A 17,442-nucleotide genomic window follows, 5' to 3' on the forward strand; every position below is an offset into this window, starting at 1 on the left:
TAATTATAAACTTTAATAATAATATTAACTATAATATTAATTATGTATAATAATATAATAATAATTTTTTTTTAAATAATAAATTAAACTTTTATTAATAATATTTTTATTTTATAAATAAATATAAAGTTTAAAAATATATAAAATTTAATTTTATAAATTAAAATATTATTTATTTTTATTTTTATTTAATTATATATATATATATATATATGTATTATTTACTTATATACTTACTTAGTAACTTTTTACTATCTACTAGTACTTCACTACAGAGCTAACACTACATAATCCTAGTCATTATAGACAGAAGGGCCTTAGCAAGGGCCCCCTATCAATACTCATCAGTTCGCGCGGAGAAATGCGACTCTGTCTTCCGTCGAAGCACGGCATCCTTTCGGACAAGGTAGACGCTCGCATGAGCAGGATGGACAGTCCGACGGTATAGTAGCTAAAAGAGGACCCATATTGGAATCACAGTTCGCTTGCAGGCAATCCTTGCGGGTCGCCGAATATCGCTAGACAGACGCAAACTCGACGCTGAGCGGCAGGTATCTACTCGTGTGTGGATTTCCGCTGCCCGTGTCTGTTGATTGCGACCATAAACGTTCGCTTTAGGCAAACATTTTTCCTTCTTGTTGTGTTGCATCTCCTGGAGTGCACTGTAACCCTTTTCCCGTGCATGTGATCGTCGATTTGCTTCTCCTCCTCTCCAGCCCGCAGCTTCTCCCTTGGCTTATAAGTCTTGTGTCTTGTCAAAAGAAGCATGTCGAATCATGGACCTGACGAGGCCATCGCCATCGTTGGCATTGCTTGCAAGCTTCCACAAGAAGCCTCGACCGTCGAACGCTTTTGGCAATTCCTCCTGCAAGGACGAAGCGCACATTCACCATGGCCAGATGATCGCTTCGGAGCCGGCCACTATCATCCCGACAATGAGCGAGTCGGAACACACTCGGTCAAAGGGGCGCATTTCTTGGCCGAGCCGCCCGAATATTTCGATGCACCCTTTTTCGGCATCACCAAAGGCGAAGCCATTTGCATGGACCCTCAGCAACGTCTGGTGTTGGAGAACGTCTACCATGCTCTAGAGAATGCAGGAATCCCACTCTCCGAAGCCAATGGATCCAACACGTCCGTGTATGTGTCGGGCTTCAATCACGACTATCTCTCCATCATAAATGCGGATGCGGAGAGCCCTTTGCGATATCGTGCAACCGGATTGACCAACTCCGTCCTCAGCAACCGAGTCTCTTGGTTTTTCGATTTCAAAGGTCCAAGCATGACCATCGATACTGCCTGTAGCAGCTCCGTAGTGACACTTCATCAGGCGTGCCAGAGTCTACGTAGTGGCGAGAGCGACATGGCCATATCCAGCGGGGTCACGGTCTTGGCTTACCCCAACGATGTGGCCTCCATGTCTTATCAAGGATTCCTATCGCAAGACGGCCGGTGCTTTAGCTTCGATCACCGTGCCAATGGCTATGCTCGTGGCGAGGGAGTCGGGACGATCATTTTAAAGCGTTTCAGTGATGCCATTCGAGATGGCAACTCTATAAGAGCCGTCATTCGGGGCACTGGTGTGAATCAGGACGGCCGAACTCCTGGATTGACCAACCCGGATAGTCTGGCGCAGGAAAGGCTGATCAGGACGGTCTATGCAAGGGCAGGCTTGAGTGTCAACAATACGGCCATGGTCGAGGCTCACGGGACTGGTACCGCGGCGGGTGACCCGATCGAAGCCAATGGAATTGCGAGAGCCTTCTCAGCTCGGCCAAGGAATCTCCCTCCGCTGTACATTGGGGCTTGTAAGTCCGGCATTGGTCATTTGGAGGGCGCGGCAGGCGCTGCAGCGTAAGTTTATCGTCTGTGTGTTGAATGACTGTTGGAAGGCCGCTAAAAGACGAGCAGCATCATCAAGTCTGTTCTTATCCTTGAGAATGGGATCATCCCCCCAAACGTCAATTTCGAAAAAGTCAATCCGAAGATCCCGGCAACAAAATGGCGGCTTCAATTCCCTCTTGAACCAACGCCTTGGCCTACGATCGGCTTGCGCAGGATCTCTATCAATTCCTTTGGAGTCGGCGGTACAAACGGCCATGTTGTTCTCGATGATGCTTTTCACTATCTCCAGGACCGAGGGTTGACCGCGACTCATTATACACGACCCTTGCCTCCGACCAACGCAGATCTCGATCTCGTAAACGGCGATAGATTCAACATCACCAATGGACATGTGAATGGTCTCACCAACAACCATCCCAACAGTGCTGGAGATAGCAATGCCGTCTACTCTTCCAATAGAGAAACAGTGGATAGCTTTGCCAATGGGATCCAACCTCAGCCTACCAATGGCTTGGGAAATCGACGCACAATCGAGCTTGCCGGAGACTGGAGGGCTTTCGATCCAATCGAGTGTCCACCAAAGCTCGTTCCCTTTTCTGCTTTCGATGAAGAAGGCTGCAGTCGCGCAGCAAAAACACATGCAGAATTCCTCCATGCCAGGCCCGAATCGATATCCGACTCCGAAAGTTTGACCTATCTGAACGATCTTGCCCATACAATGAGTCGGCGCTCGAAGCTGGCCTGGCGGAGTCACGTATTAGCAAGGTCGCTGGTCGAGCTCGAGACACGTCTGGCTTCGCCCTTGCCCAAACCGCTGCGGGCTCGCACCACTGTCAACGTGGCCTTTGTGTTCACGGGTCAGGGAGCACAGTGGTATGGCATGGGACGTGAGCTACTCTGCTACCCGGTGTTCCGTGAGAGTCTGGCTGCGTGCAGAGTTTATTTGCAGATCGAATGTGGCTGCCCCTGGGATCTCCTCGACGAGCTCGCCAAAGACAAAGAACATAGTCGTCTTGATCAAGCAGCCTTGGCTCAGCCGGCGTGCACTGCCCTTCAAGTTGCGATTGTGGATTTGTTGCAATCGTGGAATATCCAGCCCAGTCGTGTCGTGGGCCATTCCTCCGGCGAGATTGCTGCTGCTTACTGCGCTGGCCTTCTGACTCGCGAGTCGGCCTGGCGAGCGTCTTATTTCCGTGGACTAGTCACCGGGAGGCAGACGACCGAGACCAAAGGCGCTATGCTTGCTGTCGGGTTGGGTCAAGAAGCGCTCGCCCCTTATCTTGACCGAATTCATGCCCAACTCTCTGGGGAATTAGTTGTGGCATGTCTCAACAGTCCTCGCAGCAGCACCGTCTCGGGTGATGTGCATAAAGTCGAAGCTCTGCAACAAGTCTTGGAGGCTGAAGGGCTCTTCGCGAGGAAGCTCAAGGTCCCAAATGCCTATCACTCTGCGCATATGCAGGAATTCGCAGACGAATACGTCCGTCTGGTGGGTACGCTCCACGCGCCGAGCGAGCCACCTCAGTCACCTGTGGTCATGATCTCGAGCGTCACGGGGGAAGCAGTCGAAGGCCGTTGTCTCTCCATCGACTATTGGGCCAAGAATCTCCTAAATCCAGTGCGTTTCTCCGATGCCCTGGCAGGCCTTTGCTTTAGCCGCACAACCCAAACACAGGCCACCCTCCGTGCAGATGCTGCTGGAGCCAACGTCTTTGCGGATGTTTTGATTGAGCTTGGCCCTCATGGAGCATTGCAAGGCGCCATAAGAGATGTGCTCGCAGCTCATGCCGAGGGCGTTGCGGTAGCATTCCTCCCGGCACTGAAACGCAATGCCCCTGGGGCAGACGTATTCCTGAACGCCATAGGCTACCTTCATGCCCGCGGGTATCCGATCAACGTTGATGACGTGAATAACAGCGCTGATACGACTGGTGGAAGAGGGTCTCGCCCATTGCGTATACTTCCTGAACTTCCTGGATACCAGTTCAACCATTCCAACAAGTTTTGGTATGAGAGTCGCTTAAGCCGGAACTATCGCCTCCGCAAAGAGATCAGACATGACCTGTTCGGTGCTCCAGTACCCGACTGGGACGCGATGGCTCCTCGATTCCGCAACTTTCTGAGAATCTCTGAGCAGCCATGGCTACGAGATCACATCGTTACTGATAACATCATCTTGCCTGGCGTAGGCTACGTGATTGCGGTAATCGAAGCAGCCAGACAGCTGGCTGATCCAAATGTACAATTGAGCGGCTTCCGGCTTCGAGATGTCAACATGAAACGTGCATTGATCGTGCCCGACACGAAAGAAGGGGTCGAAGTAATGTTGAATTTCAAGCCAGTTGATGAGTCCAGTGTCGGCACTTCGGCTTATTGGCGTCGGTTTCAAGTAGTGTCCTATAACCCAACCGCGAACGACTGGATCGAACACTGCACTGGATACGTTGGCGTGGATCATGAGACATCTGCCCCCAATCCGGTCGACCAGGGACGAGAAGCCCGACACGACGCAGAACGCTGGCACGCCGCTTTCACTGCTGCAGAAGAGCAGTGTCAATCTCCCTGGGACTTTTCCAAGGCCTATGAGCGATTGGCAAGAATCGGGCTGAACTTTGGACCGCTGTTCCAGAACTGCTCGGCTGTCCGGGGTACCTTTGACCATGGTGGCCAGACTATGGGCACAGTCACCGTCCCCGACGTTGCAAGTGTTATGCCCAAGGGTATCGTATCTCCGCACTTGATGCATCCAGCTTGCATGGACAGCTTGATGCACTTTGCGCTGGCCGCGATCATGGACGCCACAGGAAAGAGCAACCTCGAAGTGGCCATGGTGCCGCGGTTCATCAAGGACATTTGGATTTCTGCGGCAATGAACCCTGAGCCTGGTCATGTCTATCGTGCTCACAGCCAGACGCGCAAGATTGCGTTTGAGAAGTTCTCGACAGATGTTGTCGTCTGGGATGGACCCACTCAAGAACCCCGTATCTCCTGGAGTGGAATTGAAGCAAGCCCCCTGGATTCCGCCGCACAGAGCTCGCTCGGCGCAGAAAAGATGTGTCACGAGATTGAATGGATTCCTCACGTGGATATGTATCTCGAAGGAGGCGACGTCGCTTCGTTCGCTGAGATGCCCAAGCCTGATTTGGACTCAGAGCAAGCTGCGATCGAGATCGATTCTCGTATGCAGCTGGCCTCGGTGCTTCTTGTCCTGGACGCACTGGAGGAACTAGATGGCAAGGTGCCGGCCGCTGCTCAAGGTCATCTCTATCGGTATTTCGAGTGGATGAAGCACGTCGAGAGTGATCTCCAGCTCGGCAAGGTGATCGGTATCCAAGCCTCTGAGGTTGAGCGACTCAAACATGACCACGCTGCAAAGGTGGAGCTATACAAACAGGTTGCTTCGGACACTGCGTTCGGTGAGTTGGCAGTACGAATGGGCGGCAACATCGTGCCCGTCTTAAGAGGTGAGACAGACCCGCTGCAGCTCATGTTCGCTGAGGATGCCATACTCGATCGAGTCTACAGACGAACTGCGACCTTGAACGACCTGCCAGCGCAACAGAAGGCCTATTTGAACGTATTAGCCAAGAATAAGGCCAATTTACGCGTGCTCGAGGTGGGTGCCGGCACTGGCTCGTCCACTGCGCAAGTACTTGATGCCCTTGCTCCCATCGCAGATGATGGGGTGTCCATTGCTAGTAGCGTGTCACATTACATGTACACTGATATTTCGGCCGCCTTTTTCGAACAAGCAAGGCAGAAATTCCAGCCATACACGAACATCATGGAGTATCGAGTTCTGGACGCAGAACAAGACATCGCCAAGCAGGAGAGCTTCGAAGTCAGGAGCTATGATTTGATTGTAGCTCAGAATGTCATCCATACCACCACCGACCTCACCAAAACACTGAGTAATCTTCGCCAGTTGCTGAAGCCCGGAGGCCGCCTGCTTCTACAAGAAGGTATAAGGCAGGATTACTACTGGTCCGGGCTATCATTTGGCCAGCTGTCAGGGTGGTGGAGTGGCACCGAATCCATGCGTCAATGGATGCCATGGGTCTCATCCAAGCAGTGGAATGAAGTCCTCGAGGCTGCTGGTTTTACAGGAGCGCGCTTCGAACTTCCCGATAGCCACAATGAACAGCTCCATAGCCAGAGTCTTTTCGTGGCCCAGAACGCTTCTGTAGACGCCAACGAGCCCGGTCCCATGTGGAAGAACGTTGTGCTCGTCACACTCCCTAGCTTCGAGCGAAGCAACACTCAAAGCTTGTTGCAAGACATCAAAGACAAGTTGAACGAGAATCTCCGGTTCCAGAACATCAGGATCGTATCCCTGCTAGAATTGGAAGGGATCGAGTATAGCCAAAGTCTCTGCATTGTTCTAGCAGAACTCGAACGTCCTGTGATTGCAGATCTGTCCCAGGCCGAGTACGAGGGTGTCCGCAAAATGCTGATCGAGACTAAAAGCATCTTGTGGGTAACTGGAGATGAGCTTTTCTGCCCCCAGTACGGAGCCATAACCGGCCTGATGCGTACAAACAGATGGGAACGTGACTTGGACGATTCCAACCTGGTCACACTGAAAATCTCTGAGCCTCGACCTGAAAATACCTCGCTGAGTGCGTCGATTCGAAGGCTGTGTGAGGCGCAGTTCTCGCTCACTCTCCCAGTTGAGAACATGAATGGCGAGTTCATGCTTCAAGATGGCCGGATCTGGACGAGTCGGCTCCGCGAGGCCATTCGTGCAGATGAATACTTGCAAACAGCTCTATACCGCTCAGAAGCAGTCCCAACGCTGGCCAGGGATGCTGGCAGGCCCATCAAGCTCACGACAACTGTTCCAGGCCTGCTAGAAAAACTTGAGTGGGTGACCGACGAGACGTACAATGAGCCACTCTCCGATACAGAAGTAGAAATCGAGATACGAGCTGTTGGCCTCAACTTTCGCGATCTCATGATTGCCATGGGGGAGCATACGGCGTACTCGATGGGCAGTGAAGCAGCTGGCATCATCTCTCGCGTGGGCTCCAAAGTAGTCGACTTCGCTCCTGGCGACAGGGTTGTCTACATCTGTGGCCTAGACCATGTCGGGTGCATGCACACCTATGGTCGTTTGGATCAATCGACAGTCGCCAAGGTCCCCGATGGGCTCAGTTTGGAGATGGCTGCCGGCTTGCCTGTTGTCTATGCGACAGTCATTTACAGCCTACGGGAGACGGCTCGGTTGATGCCCGACGAAACCATTCTTATCCATGCTGCTGCCGGTGGGGTGGGCCAGGCTGCGATTCGTTACGCTCAACATATTGGCGCCGAGGTGTATGTAACCGTATCGACTACGTTGAAGCGAGACGTAAGTTTGTTGCCGTGACAATCGAATCCACCTTTTGCTAACAAAGAATAAGTTGATAATTAGGGAGTTCGGGATTCCAGACGATCACATCTTTTCAAGCCGCGACCTCACATTCGTCCCGGGCGTGTTGCGTATGACAAAAGGCAGAGGTGTTGACGTAGTCTTGAATTCGCTCTCTGGTGAGGCGCTGCGCCGCTCATGGGATCTGGTGGCACCCTTCGGTCGTTTCATTGAGATTGGGAAGAAAGACGCCATGATGAATGGCAAAGTGGATCTTCGGCCCTACTTGCGCAACGTGACCATGGCGAGCGTCGACCTCGTTTCTATGATGAAGAACAAACCGTTTCTCATCAAGATGCTGACAGAGGAAACGATGCGGCTGTGGAAAGAGGGTGTGGCACTGCCTGCATCACCAACTACGATAATGCCCATGTCGCAGGTGGTGGATGCACTTCGCATTCTCCAGGCCGGCACGGGAATGGGCAAGATTGTTCTGGTGCCTCGGGAGGATGACGTTCTGCCACTCCTTCCACCGTCACCGGCGCCGCTTGGCTTTTGTCGAGATGCATCCTACGTGCTCAGTGGTGGCCTTGGAGGTATTGGACGGAGCGTTGCTGCATGGATGGCTTTGCGAGGCGCTCGAAATTTGATCTTCCTGTCCAGCAGCGGCCGCATCACTCCAGCCGTCACAACGATGCGCGAGACTCTCGAAGCAGACGGATGTCGTGTGCATATCTTCACATGCGATGTCAGCGACAAGGAACAGCTACGTCTCGTTCTCGAACAATGCAAGACCCTCCCACCTATAAGAGGAGTCGTCCAAGCAGCAATGAAGCTAAAGGTATGATAGTAATAAATGCTACCCCATGGAAGGATGCTAATCTATGGCGTTCAGGACATCATGCTCGAGAACATGTCGCACGAGGAATTCCAGCTGGCTATCAGACCCAAGATTCAAGGTTCGTGGAACCTACACGAACTTCTGCCCCAGGATCTGGAGCATTTCATCATGCTGTCTTCAGCCACGGGCGTCCTCGGCAACCGGGCTCAGGCCAACTACGCCGCAGGAAACACCTTCCAGGACGCGCTGGCGTACTTCCGTCGGCAGCAAGGTCTAGCGGCCACGACGATCGACGTTGGCGCAGTGCTAGACGTCGGATACGTGGCCGATCACGCGGACCGCCTCGCCATGACAAAATACCTAGGCAGTATGATGAAAGTGCTGCGCGAAGAAGAGTTGCTTACGCTTATCGAGTACGGCATGAACGCTGCTCTGCAGTCGCCTGCACAGCTTGTTACGGGCTTGACTCCGTTAGACAAGCATCGTGCTCGAGGCGTGCCGATGCTCAGTTACATGAACTTCCCTCTCTTCACGCAGCTGCGGCGGCTCAATACGCAGCAAGACGGCGCAGGGACGACCGGGGGTGATGGACCTGACGTTGAAGCGCGGCTTCGAGCAGCTCGGACTCTGGATGAGGCGGCTCAGATTGTGACGGAATCGGTCATTGATAAGTTGTCTTCCTTGCTCTCAATTGCGGTCGAGGATGTGGATCCGGCGCGGACCATCAGTGCCAATGGCGTTGACTCGCTTGTTGCGCTAGAACTGAGGACGTTCATGGCGAGAAAGGTCAAGGCGGATGTGCCTGTGTTGGAAATCATGGGCTCGTTGAGTCTTGCTCAGCTGTGTAGGAAGGTGGCATCGACGAGCAAAGCGGTCGAGTTGCTAATAGCAGGAGGCAACTAAAATAAGCCCCGAGTCACGAGTAGAGACAATATAAACCAAGATGATGTCTTTGAAATGCATTCAACACGTGGCCCTCACACGTGTGCTACAAGTTCCGTGCGTGCCAAGAGGAGAAACCGAAGAAAATACATTCTATCTCTTGCATCCCTTCGAGTGCCATATGGTCCAACCCAAGTACTTGTATCCACCTTGTTTCTATACGGACTGGATACAATAAAGGACTTTATTTGCTAAAAAGGTTGCCTGATCGCCGCGTTGATCATTAACGTTATGTAGCTCACCGTACTAATCTAAATTTCGAGACTTGCCTTCGTGGCCAATTTTGGCAGCAGCTGATGTACTCTCAATTTGTGGCGATTTAATTGGCCACAATCCTAGGAAGATACTTCAGATGGACCATATGGCACTCAAAGGGATGCACATCACTTCTTCCTCAGCACCCACGTCACCATCTCCTGATCGATCACAGGGCCCCTCCCCAAGCTCAGACACTCGTCGACGGCGTCGTGCGCGATCTTCTCGAACTTAGCGGCCTCGACGCTCGCTTCGCCCTCGCGGGCCCGCAGACTGGCGACTACCTCCTTGGTGCCCAGCGCCATGAGTTCCTGCTGCATAGCGACGACGGCGGCCTTAGCGGCGCGGACACGGTCGTGAGCGACCAGCTCCACGCCAGGCACCTCGCCGGCGGCGACCCTCTGATGCAAGTCGCCAACCCAGGTGGCCTGGGCGGTGTGTCGGGAGGGATGTTTGATGTAATCGATCAGCGCCTGCATCTTAGGGGTGGAGGTGCCGTCTGGGGCGAAGACGGCGGCGGTGGTCAGGTCCCATTCCTGCCAGTGCAGATAGCCCCCGGGCCGCAGCATGGCCAGCAAGCGGGCGATCAGCGGGCGCGGATCGCCGGGCTGCAGGGAGACGAAGTGGCGGAGGCAGAGGACGTCGTAGCGCGCGAGCAGTGAGGCCGGCAAGGGGTCCTGGAAGATGTCGAGGACCGCAAAGGTCACATTGGCGGGCCACCAGTGCTGGGCGGGGACCTGGGCGAGGGAGATGTCGGAGGCTTCGACGCGGGCTTCGGGGTGGGCCGCGGCGAGGGCGAGGGCGAAGATGCCGGTGCCGGTGGCGATGTCAGCCACGTGCGAGGCGGGCCCGATAGGGACGGCCGGGTGCAGCAGGTAGCCTAGACCGTTGACGAAGACGGCGTGCTGGAGGTGCAGGCGGGCGGAGGCGAGCAAGTCGCGGTTAAGGGGATAGGGCTCGCGGTAGAGCGGGTCGGGCTCGCCGTTGTGGGACATGGCTCAAGGTGGACGAGAGTTGGGGGATGCGTTAAAAGGTCCGACAGAAGGGTTTGCCTAATAGAATTTCCAACGGGAGAGACAGTTGTATATATAAGGGGTCTCTAATGGCTAACGGCCTACTTTGAGTAAAGACTAGCGGAAAGAATGGCCTTCTAATCTACATGTAGCCTTTCATAGTGTACCTAGGTAGTAATAACATAAGTAATTTGCTTTTATTAAGAATACCAGTAAGCTTTACTTACTTATAATATAAGTTATAAAAGCTTTTTTAATATAAATTATAGTGAGATAATGAATTTACTAAATAGATAAAATAGAGCATTAGAAATTAATAAAAGTATATATAGAGTATCAAGTACCATTTTTGTACAGTTACTACCCTACCATAGACTGTTATATATAAGTTCAAAGAGGTGGATGTTGATACCTAAGGAAGTTGATATCCCCTGTAGTTAGCTTCTGTAGGTAACTGTAGTCTTTTGTAAAAGGTAATTTATAAAGGAAATAAACGAAATAACACTGTATTAGAACTAGTGTAAAAAGCTTTTACTTTTCCTAAGTAGTAAATAACTTTTTTCTTTTTTATTTAATTAATAAAAGTACTTTTTTTAATATTATCAAGTATTTAAAAAGGTATATAATATATACTTTTAAAAATATAACTTAAAGCTTTATTATAATAAACGCTTTATAATAATATAATATTTTATATATTATATTTATTTAATAAATTAAAAGCTATTAAAATTTATATTCATTATTTTACGAACTTTATTTTCATATTAATATTATATTAAAGTATAAATAGTGTATATAGTTATCTAAAATAATAATAAATAGCAGTAAACTTTTATTAAAACTAATTTTTATAAAACTCTTTATCTTTTGCAATACCTTCTTTACAAATGATACAGCCAAGGATCATATATATCTCTGCCTTAGGCTGTCTCTGCACACTAGCCCTTATAGGCCCTGTAGTAAAGGCTGTCCTATACTACCCTTATTAAAGACATACTTGCAGAGGCTACACAAAATAACCTCAAAAGCTGTTTGTAGCAATGGGCGGTTAGCCCAGCTCTGTAATAACTATTGTAACAACTGCACATACTAATATACTAACTTAGCAAAAAAGAGGCCATTGAAAGCAATAACTGTAGTTAAGGTTAATATAATAGCAGTATATATAATATAACTTACTGTAGCTACAGTACTATTATATTTAAATTATTAAGTAAATTCTATTAAGATTAATATTAATAGATATATAAATATATATTTTTATAAATTATTTTTATATAATATTAATAAAAGTTATAAATATATATAAGTTTATTTTATTAGATTTTAAAATTTAATTTTTAAAAAATTAATTATTAAATTTAAATAATATTTTTATATAAATTTAAATAAAATTAAAATAGTATATAATATTTTTTTAATAAAAACTATATAAATTACTTTTAATAAAATTTTCTTAATTAAATTTAATATATTATATAAGTTTTTTTTTTTTAAACCCTTATTTATTTAACTAATTAAATTATATTTTTTACATTAACTACAAAGGGTATCAACTTCCTTAAGTATTAACATTTACCCCGTTGAACTTAAACCTCCTTCCTACTTCGATTGGCTTTGTGTAAACACCTATCCTAGCGCTGTTGGTAGGCTACATTAATATACAAGAGACCATTCTCCACGCCCTCCTATGCTTCTGGGACGCAGAGCCCCGAGGGAAGAACAGAAGCGGTCGCGACCCGGTTGCTTACTTGTTGCACCCATCTAGCGCCTTCATTTCCCCATCTGGCGACCGTCGGCGTAAAACCCGGTGTTTCCCATCCGCAGACAGGCCTGCAGTAAGAAAAAGGCGTCGCTCACAGCTTCGCCTAATGCACCCCACCCCCCTTCCCCGCAGAGCTACTACCTCGCTTACCACCTCGCACCGTTTTATGTAAGTATTGCTATTTGCAGTATATGATTTTGCTATTTATAGCATAATTTAAGCATACCTCAGCTAGCTATATACCTATTATATTACTTTACTAATTCTATAGTGTAAACTCACTAATTCCTTTATAATCTCATTTAGAATCATACCTACAGATTATCCCTACTATTATCCTCAGCAATAAAGCCTTCCAATCCATTAATTTATTCCAAAATTATATTTTAAGAAGATTATTGAATATATTTATATTAAAATAAATTTACTATTATTTAAAAATTAATTAAACTCGTCACAAACCTAATACTATTAAGCCAGTAGAATTCTTGAACAAAAGTAAGTAACTCTTTAAATAACGGGAACGTTAGTAATAGTAGCAGTGGTGATATTATAGTAATAGCTTTATTATTAAAATTAGTACCCAGTGAGGCAGAACGTACGCTCCCAGCGTCATAGAGGGATTTAATAACATCAGAAATTTTTAGCAATAAGTTAAGTGGCCTTATATCAGTAGTAATAGCTTTAATTCGCGTGTAGTGTTATTATTATTGTGTGCAAGGCTGGCTCAAGCTAATAGATTCCAGCGCTGCTACTGACCCCACCTGCAGAGTACACTATATCTTAAGTACTACGGAGTATATATAGCAGGTGTGTAGCTAACTGAGGTATGCCTGAATTATACTACAAACAGCAAAATCGTATGCTACAAAGAGCAATACTCTTTTATATATACCAGGGGGATCTGACGGTTGCATAGAGTCGCTCAGTTGCAATAAGGAATTCTCGTATGTGATCGCGGCTCAGCTGAAGGCTAGAGCGATTATGTGACATTTGGAGGTCCCCCCCTTTTTCAGGAATCGGCTGCTAACTAGTCTGGGGGCTACCAGGCTTCTAGATTTCTGGGCACCTAGGCACGGCAGATAATATCTACTCATCTACGTATGGTTTTTATCTTTCGAGTGCTAGCATCGACCATTCCACTCCATGGCGTTAAGTGCCTGTTTGCTGGACGCCGGGTTCTTTCATGTTACATGATCAGAAGTGTCTCGCACAGTCGCCTTGACGAGGAATGAGAGTTGAAAGTTGAAACACCGTCTATACTCCCACCTTCCAAGGATCATGGAACGAGCGGGATCGACTTCAGCTCGTCTTGGTCGCGACACACATCAACGGCTTCGTCTCCCACATGGAGAACACTCGTTGATCCAACCAGGCTCGGGGGTCCTCGCACAACTGTAGATCGAATTGGAGCAACACAGCGGCCATGAAGAGGCGCATCTCGTTCATGGCAAAAGCCTAGTTCGCAGTCAGCATCGGCGAGACGAGTTTTTGGTTCGCGTGAACGTGTTCGTGGGCAAGTCGTACCTGACCCAAGCAGTTCTGAGGGCCGAGGTTGAACGGCTGGACGGCATCAAGCCGGTCGTTTTGGAATTTCTCGTCGCCCAGCCAGCGCTCTGGGTGGAAAGATTCGGGAGCGGTGAAGTGGGCGGGAAGGCGAGAGGTGGCATAGTGGGGCGCGTGGACGTTCACACCACCTGGGATCCAGTAGCCGCCGATGGACCATCCAGGCATCGGAGTGACGCGAGGTGCGCCGGTAGGCACCGGTGGGTAGAGTCTCAGGCCTTCTTGCAGCGCGGCGTCCAAGTACTTCAGTTGGGCGAGGGTTTCGTAGGTTACGTCGTCCATAGATGAGAAGGCGGAGCGAACCTCGTCAGTGACCTTGGCGAGGCAGTCGGGGTTGGTAAGAAGATAATATAGTGTGCCGGACAAGCCTATCGCCGAAGTGTCGGTGCCCGCAGTCATGAGAAGCTGTGCGGTGGAGTGATATTCGTCCAGGGACATCTTGCCGTCGATACCAGTCAGGGGTTTTGTCCAGAGATCGGGAGGGTCTCGGTCTGGTTCTTGCAGGCGACGATCCACACGGTCCGCGGAGTAGCGAAGATTTTCCATGGCGGCCTTCCGGACGAATGCGCTTTGGAAGAAACAGTCTTGAACGAGCCAGCGGGTGAAGGAATTGTACGTGGAGAGGACCCGAAGGCGGATGATGGTTCGAATGCCACTAAAAGCTGCATGGACGTAGTCGGAGAGACGGCCATTTCTCAGCATTTGCAGGTCGTCCCTGTCGAAGGAGAAGACTTTAGCGCGGCAAACAATCTCTAGAAGCTTGGCCTTACCCTAGCGCGAGGTCACCCATGGCATCGAAAGTCTACGGCCTCGTTAGTCAATCAGAACCAAATGTGCCATTCAGCGTTCAGCTCTCAACTCTCCCCCGATAACCTGCAGATCAGAAATCGCGATAGACGGAATACATGGTTGGACTTACTGCACATCTAAACAACTCGACCATATCCACCGCAGCATCACCGCGCTCAGCCAACTTGGTCTGCAGAAGCCGAGCCCAGCCCTTGACGCGTGGTTCCATCAGCTTCATGGACTTCTCACTGAACGAGACGGCCAGACTCTTGCGCAGTCGCTGGTGGTCTTCGTCACGGATGGCCTGAATCATGCTCGGGGCTCCGTTGGCCGGAGGCCAATACGACGCCGACGAACGATATGGATGCTTCTCTTGGCCCACGTTCTTTCGGTAGCCATAAATGTCTTTCTGTTGGGCACGACAAGGGAGTCAGTCATGTCAGCGCGGCTGGGGAATAGCTACGGGCACGTTTTCCCGCGGAGCCTTACCCAAGCCTGAGCACCACCAGCAAACGACACTTCGTTGGGCGCCAGCCGCACGACCGGGCCGTACTTCTTGTGCAACGCGGCGACTCCAGCTGCTTCCTCACCCTGCCATTCCATGTACATACGAGGAAGGCGCGAGATGGCCCAGAGCTTGGGGCCGGGAATTTTGCTCAAAGGGCCAAAGAAGGCGCCGGTGATGACTTTGAGCCACGCGTACACGACATAGAGGACGACGGGCGTCAGCCAGAGTGCCAGAGTATATTGGGTGCGGTCGGAAGAGAGCATGACGGGCGAAGTCCAGTGGTAGATGAGAGTATGGGCAAAGAATGGATGCCCCGCGGTGAGCTGCGACCTTTATCTGAGGTCGGTCATTCGCTGTACGAGCGCCGAGAAGATTACCTTCGGATAATACATAAAGAGTAGTACAGATATTTTAGGCTGCAGCTAATCAGCTCCCCCCATCTAGCCATATACCCACACCAAAATACGTATTAGGCAGTTACACCTTATGTGAGGGAGGGCGGTGTGGGTCACATAAGGGTGGGGCAGTGACGTTACATTATAGCCTGAGGATTTAATTAGCTAAGAAGGGTTAGCACCTTAGCTAACCTTTAGCCAAGAGGTTTAAGCTTCTATTATCTATTTCCTTTCTTTTATTTCTTTTTAAACATCTTTTTTTTTATATATATAATACTACTACTACTATTATAATAATAAAACTAGCAGCTACTCTAAGTGTATATAAATAAGAAAAATAAATATAAAGTATTATACAATCTAACCTAGTCAAATACCTAATAAAACCTCAATAAAGTATTATAAATATATTAATAATATATTTAGAAGATTTTTTAAAATACTTTTCCTATAATTAAAAAACTACTAAATATATTAATATTATAAAATTAAAAAAAAAATATAAATAAAAGCTTAATATAATATATAAAATTAAACTCTTTTATAATTAATAAAATAAGTATTTTAAATAAGTTAATAATATATTATATTTAAAGATAGTTTATTAAGTATTTATTTTATTTTACTAAATATTTTTTAAATTAAAGTTTTATAGTAAAATAGTTAATATTATAAAAGGTATAATTAATATTAGTTATTTTTAGTATTTTATAAAGGTTAAATTTAATATTAATATAAAAGGTTTAATGCTATAACAGTTAGTTTAATAAAAAACTATACCCCAGCCTTTAGTTTAAAATCCAAAATTAATCTATAGCTTAATTTAATCAGCAACAGCTAATTAAACTAAACCTCGGAGATTTAGGCTATATTATTAAAAAAAGCACAGAAAGTATAACCGCTTATTAAAGTTTAAAACTAAACTTAAAATACATAAAAAAGTCCAAACAACAAAGTTCAAACGCAACGCAAAAACTTTAAATTATAGTTTAATAACTCAACTAAAGCAGAAAAGCTAATTATTCATTAAGTAATAAAAAGCAGCAACAATCCTTAAAAATAAATTACGCATTTTAAAAAACTTAACGAAATAACGTAATATAAAAGTAAGGAATTCTTACAGTAAAAGACAACTCAAAGGCTAACCAAAAATTTAATGCATAAACAGCCAAAATAGCCAAAAGCAATAAAAAACTATCTACAACTACAGCAAAAATAATAACTGCTGCAACGAAAACTTATAATAAAAATATAATTAATATAGCAGAAAAAGTATATTAAAGCCTTAAAAATAAATAAAGTAAAAAAGGGCAACCTAAATTATTTATAAAAGAAAAAAATATAAATCCACTGGGCTACTAGTCAATAGTTAATAATTAAAAATTCAATAATAATTATTTCAATTTTAGTTCTTTTAGGCAGTTTATCCTTTATACCTAAGAGAATTTAGTATTTTATATAATAATAAATAATAAAATTAAAAAAAAAGTAATATATAATAATATAAATGTATATAACTTATTATTAATTTATTATTAATATTTTATATAAATGTTTATATTCTTAAATAATACTAACTTAGTTTAGTTATTTACTTTTAAAATATTTACTAACTTAAGTTATTTATTATTTATAAAAGTACTTTAACTAATATCACGACCTGGCTCTTATAGTTACAACAATGGGTCTATAAGGTAAGCGCTCCTAGGTAATCGTAGGGTTAATACACTAATTAATATTAAGTTAATAAAAATTAATGTTAATTTTATTAATATATAATAGAATTAATATAAATTAATATTAATCTTTATTAATTCTAAAATATTTAACTAAATATATAAATTTATATTCTTACACTTATTTAAATAGTTAATATAGCTAATTATTAATATAGTAATTAAATTAAATTTAACTACTATATTTACTAACTATATAACATTAATAAAATAATACCTATAATTAATTTAACTACTTTATTAATATAAACCTAAAACTTAAAAGTTTATTCTTTAAAAACAGTTAACCTATATTAATATATAAAACCCAGTTTATTATATATTAATAACTTTTATTTAAACAGTTACTCAATGGTGCCGTTGACGCCTGACCAGAGTCCCTTGGAGGCACCCTTGGCCTCGGCCTCGAGAGCACGAAGCTTCTCGAGCCTCTC

At 46.2% G+C, this 17,442-nt stretch overlaps 3 protein-coding genes across 3 annotated transcripts; 1 reads left to right on the forward strand and 2 right to left on the reverse strand.

Annotated features, from left to right (window-relative positions):
* Positions 1 to 766: 766 nt before the first annotated feature.
* TRIVIDRAFT_53518 (uncharacterized protein) lies at positions 767 to 8,939 on the forward strand (the record flags this gene model as incomplete). The annotated part of the gene is made up of 5 exons (XM_014100674.1): positions 767 to 1,854; positions 1,912 to 2,287; positions 2,381 to 7,195; positions 7,248 to 8,036; positions 8,091 to 8,939. The coding sequence occupies 5 exons, from the start codon at positions 767 to 769 to the stop codon at positions 8,937 to 8,939; spliced, it is 7,917 nt and encodes a 2,638-aa protein (XP_013956149.1).
* An 818-nt stretch (positions 8,940 to 9,757) lies between these two features.
* TRIVIDRAFT_130993 (uncharacterized protein) lies at positions 9,758 to 10,186 on the reverse strand (the record flags this gene model as incomplete). Its single annotated transcript, XM_014100675.1, has 1 exon — positions 9,758 to 10,186. A coding segment is annotated over one exon (429 nt), but the record flags the coding sequence as incomplete, so codon positions are not given.
* Positions 10,187 to 12,962: 2,776 nt separating this feature from the next.
* Positions 12,963 to 15,140, reverse strand: TRIVIDRAFT_230779 (uncharacterized protein; the record flags this gene model as incomplete). Its single annotated transcript, XM_014100676.1, has 5 exons — positions 12,963 to 13,472; positions 13,542 to 14,295; positions 14,351 to 14,382; positions 14,500 to 14,778; positions 14,859 to 15,140. 5 exons carry the CDS (start codon positions 15,138 to 15,140, stop codon positions 13,317 to 13,319), a joined length of 1,503 nt encoding a protein of 500 aa, XP_013956151.1.
* Positions 15,141 to 17,442: the final 2,302 nt, after the last annotated feature.

The sequence above is a fragment of the Trichoderma virens genome, assembly GCF_000170995.1.
Source record: "Trichoderma virens Gv29-8 chromosome Unknown TRIVIscaffold_52, whole genome shotgun sequence".
Lineage (NCBI taxonomy): Eukaryota > Fungi > Ascomycota > Sordariomycetes > Hypocreales > Hypocreaceae > Trichoderma > Trichoderma virens.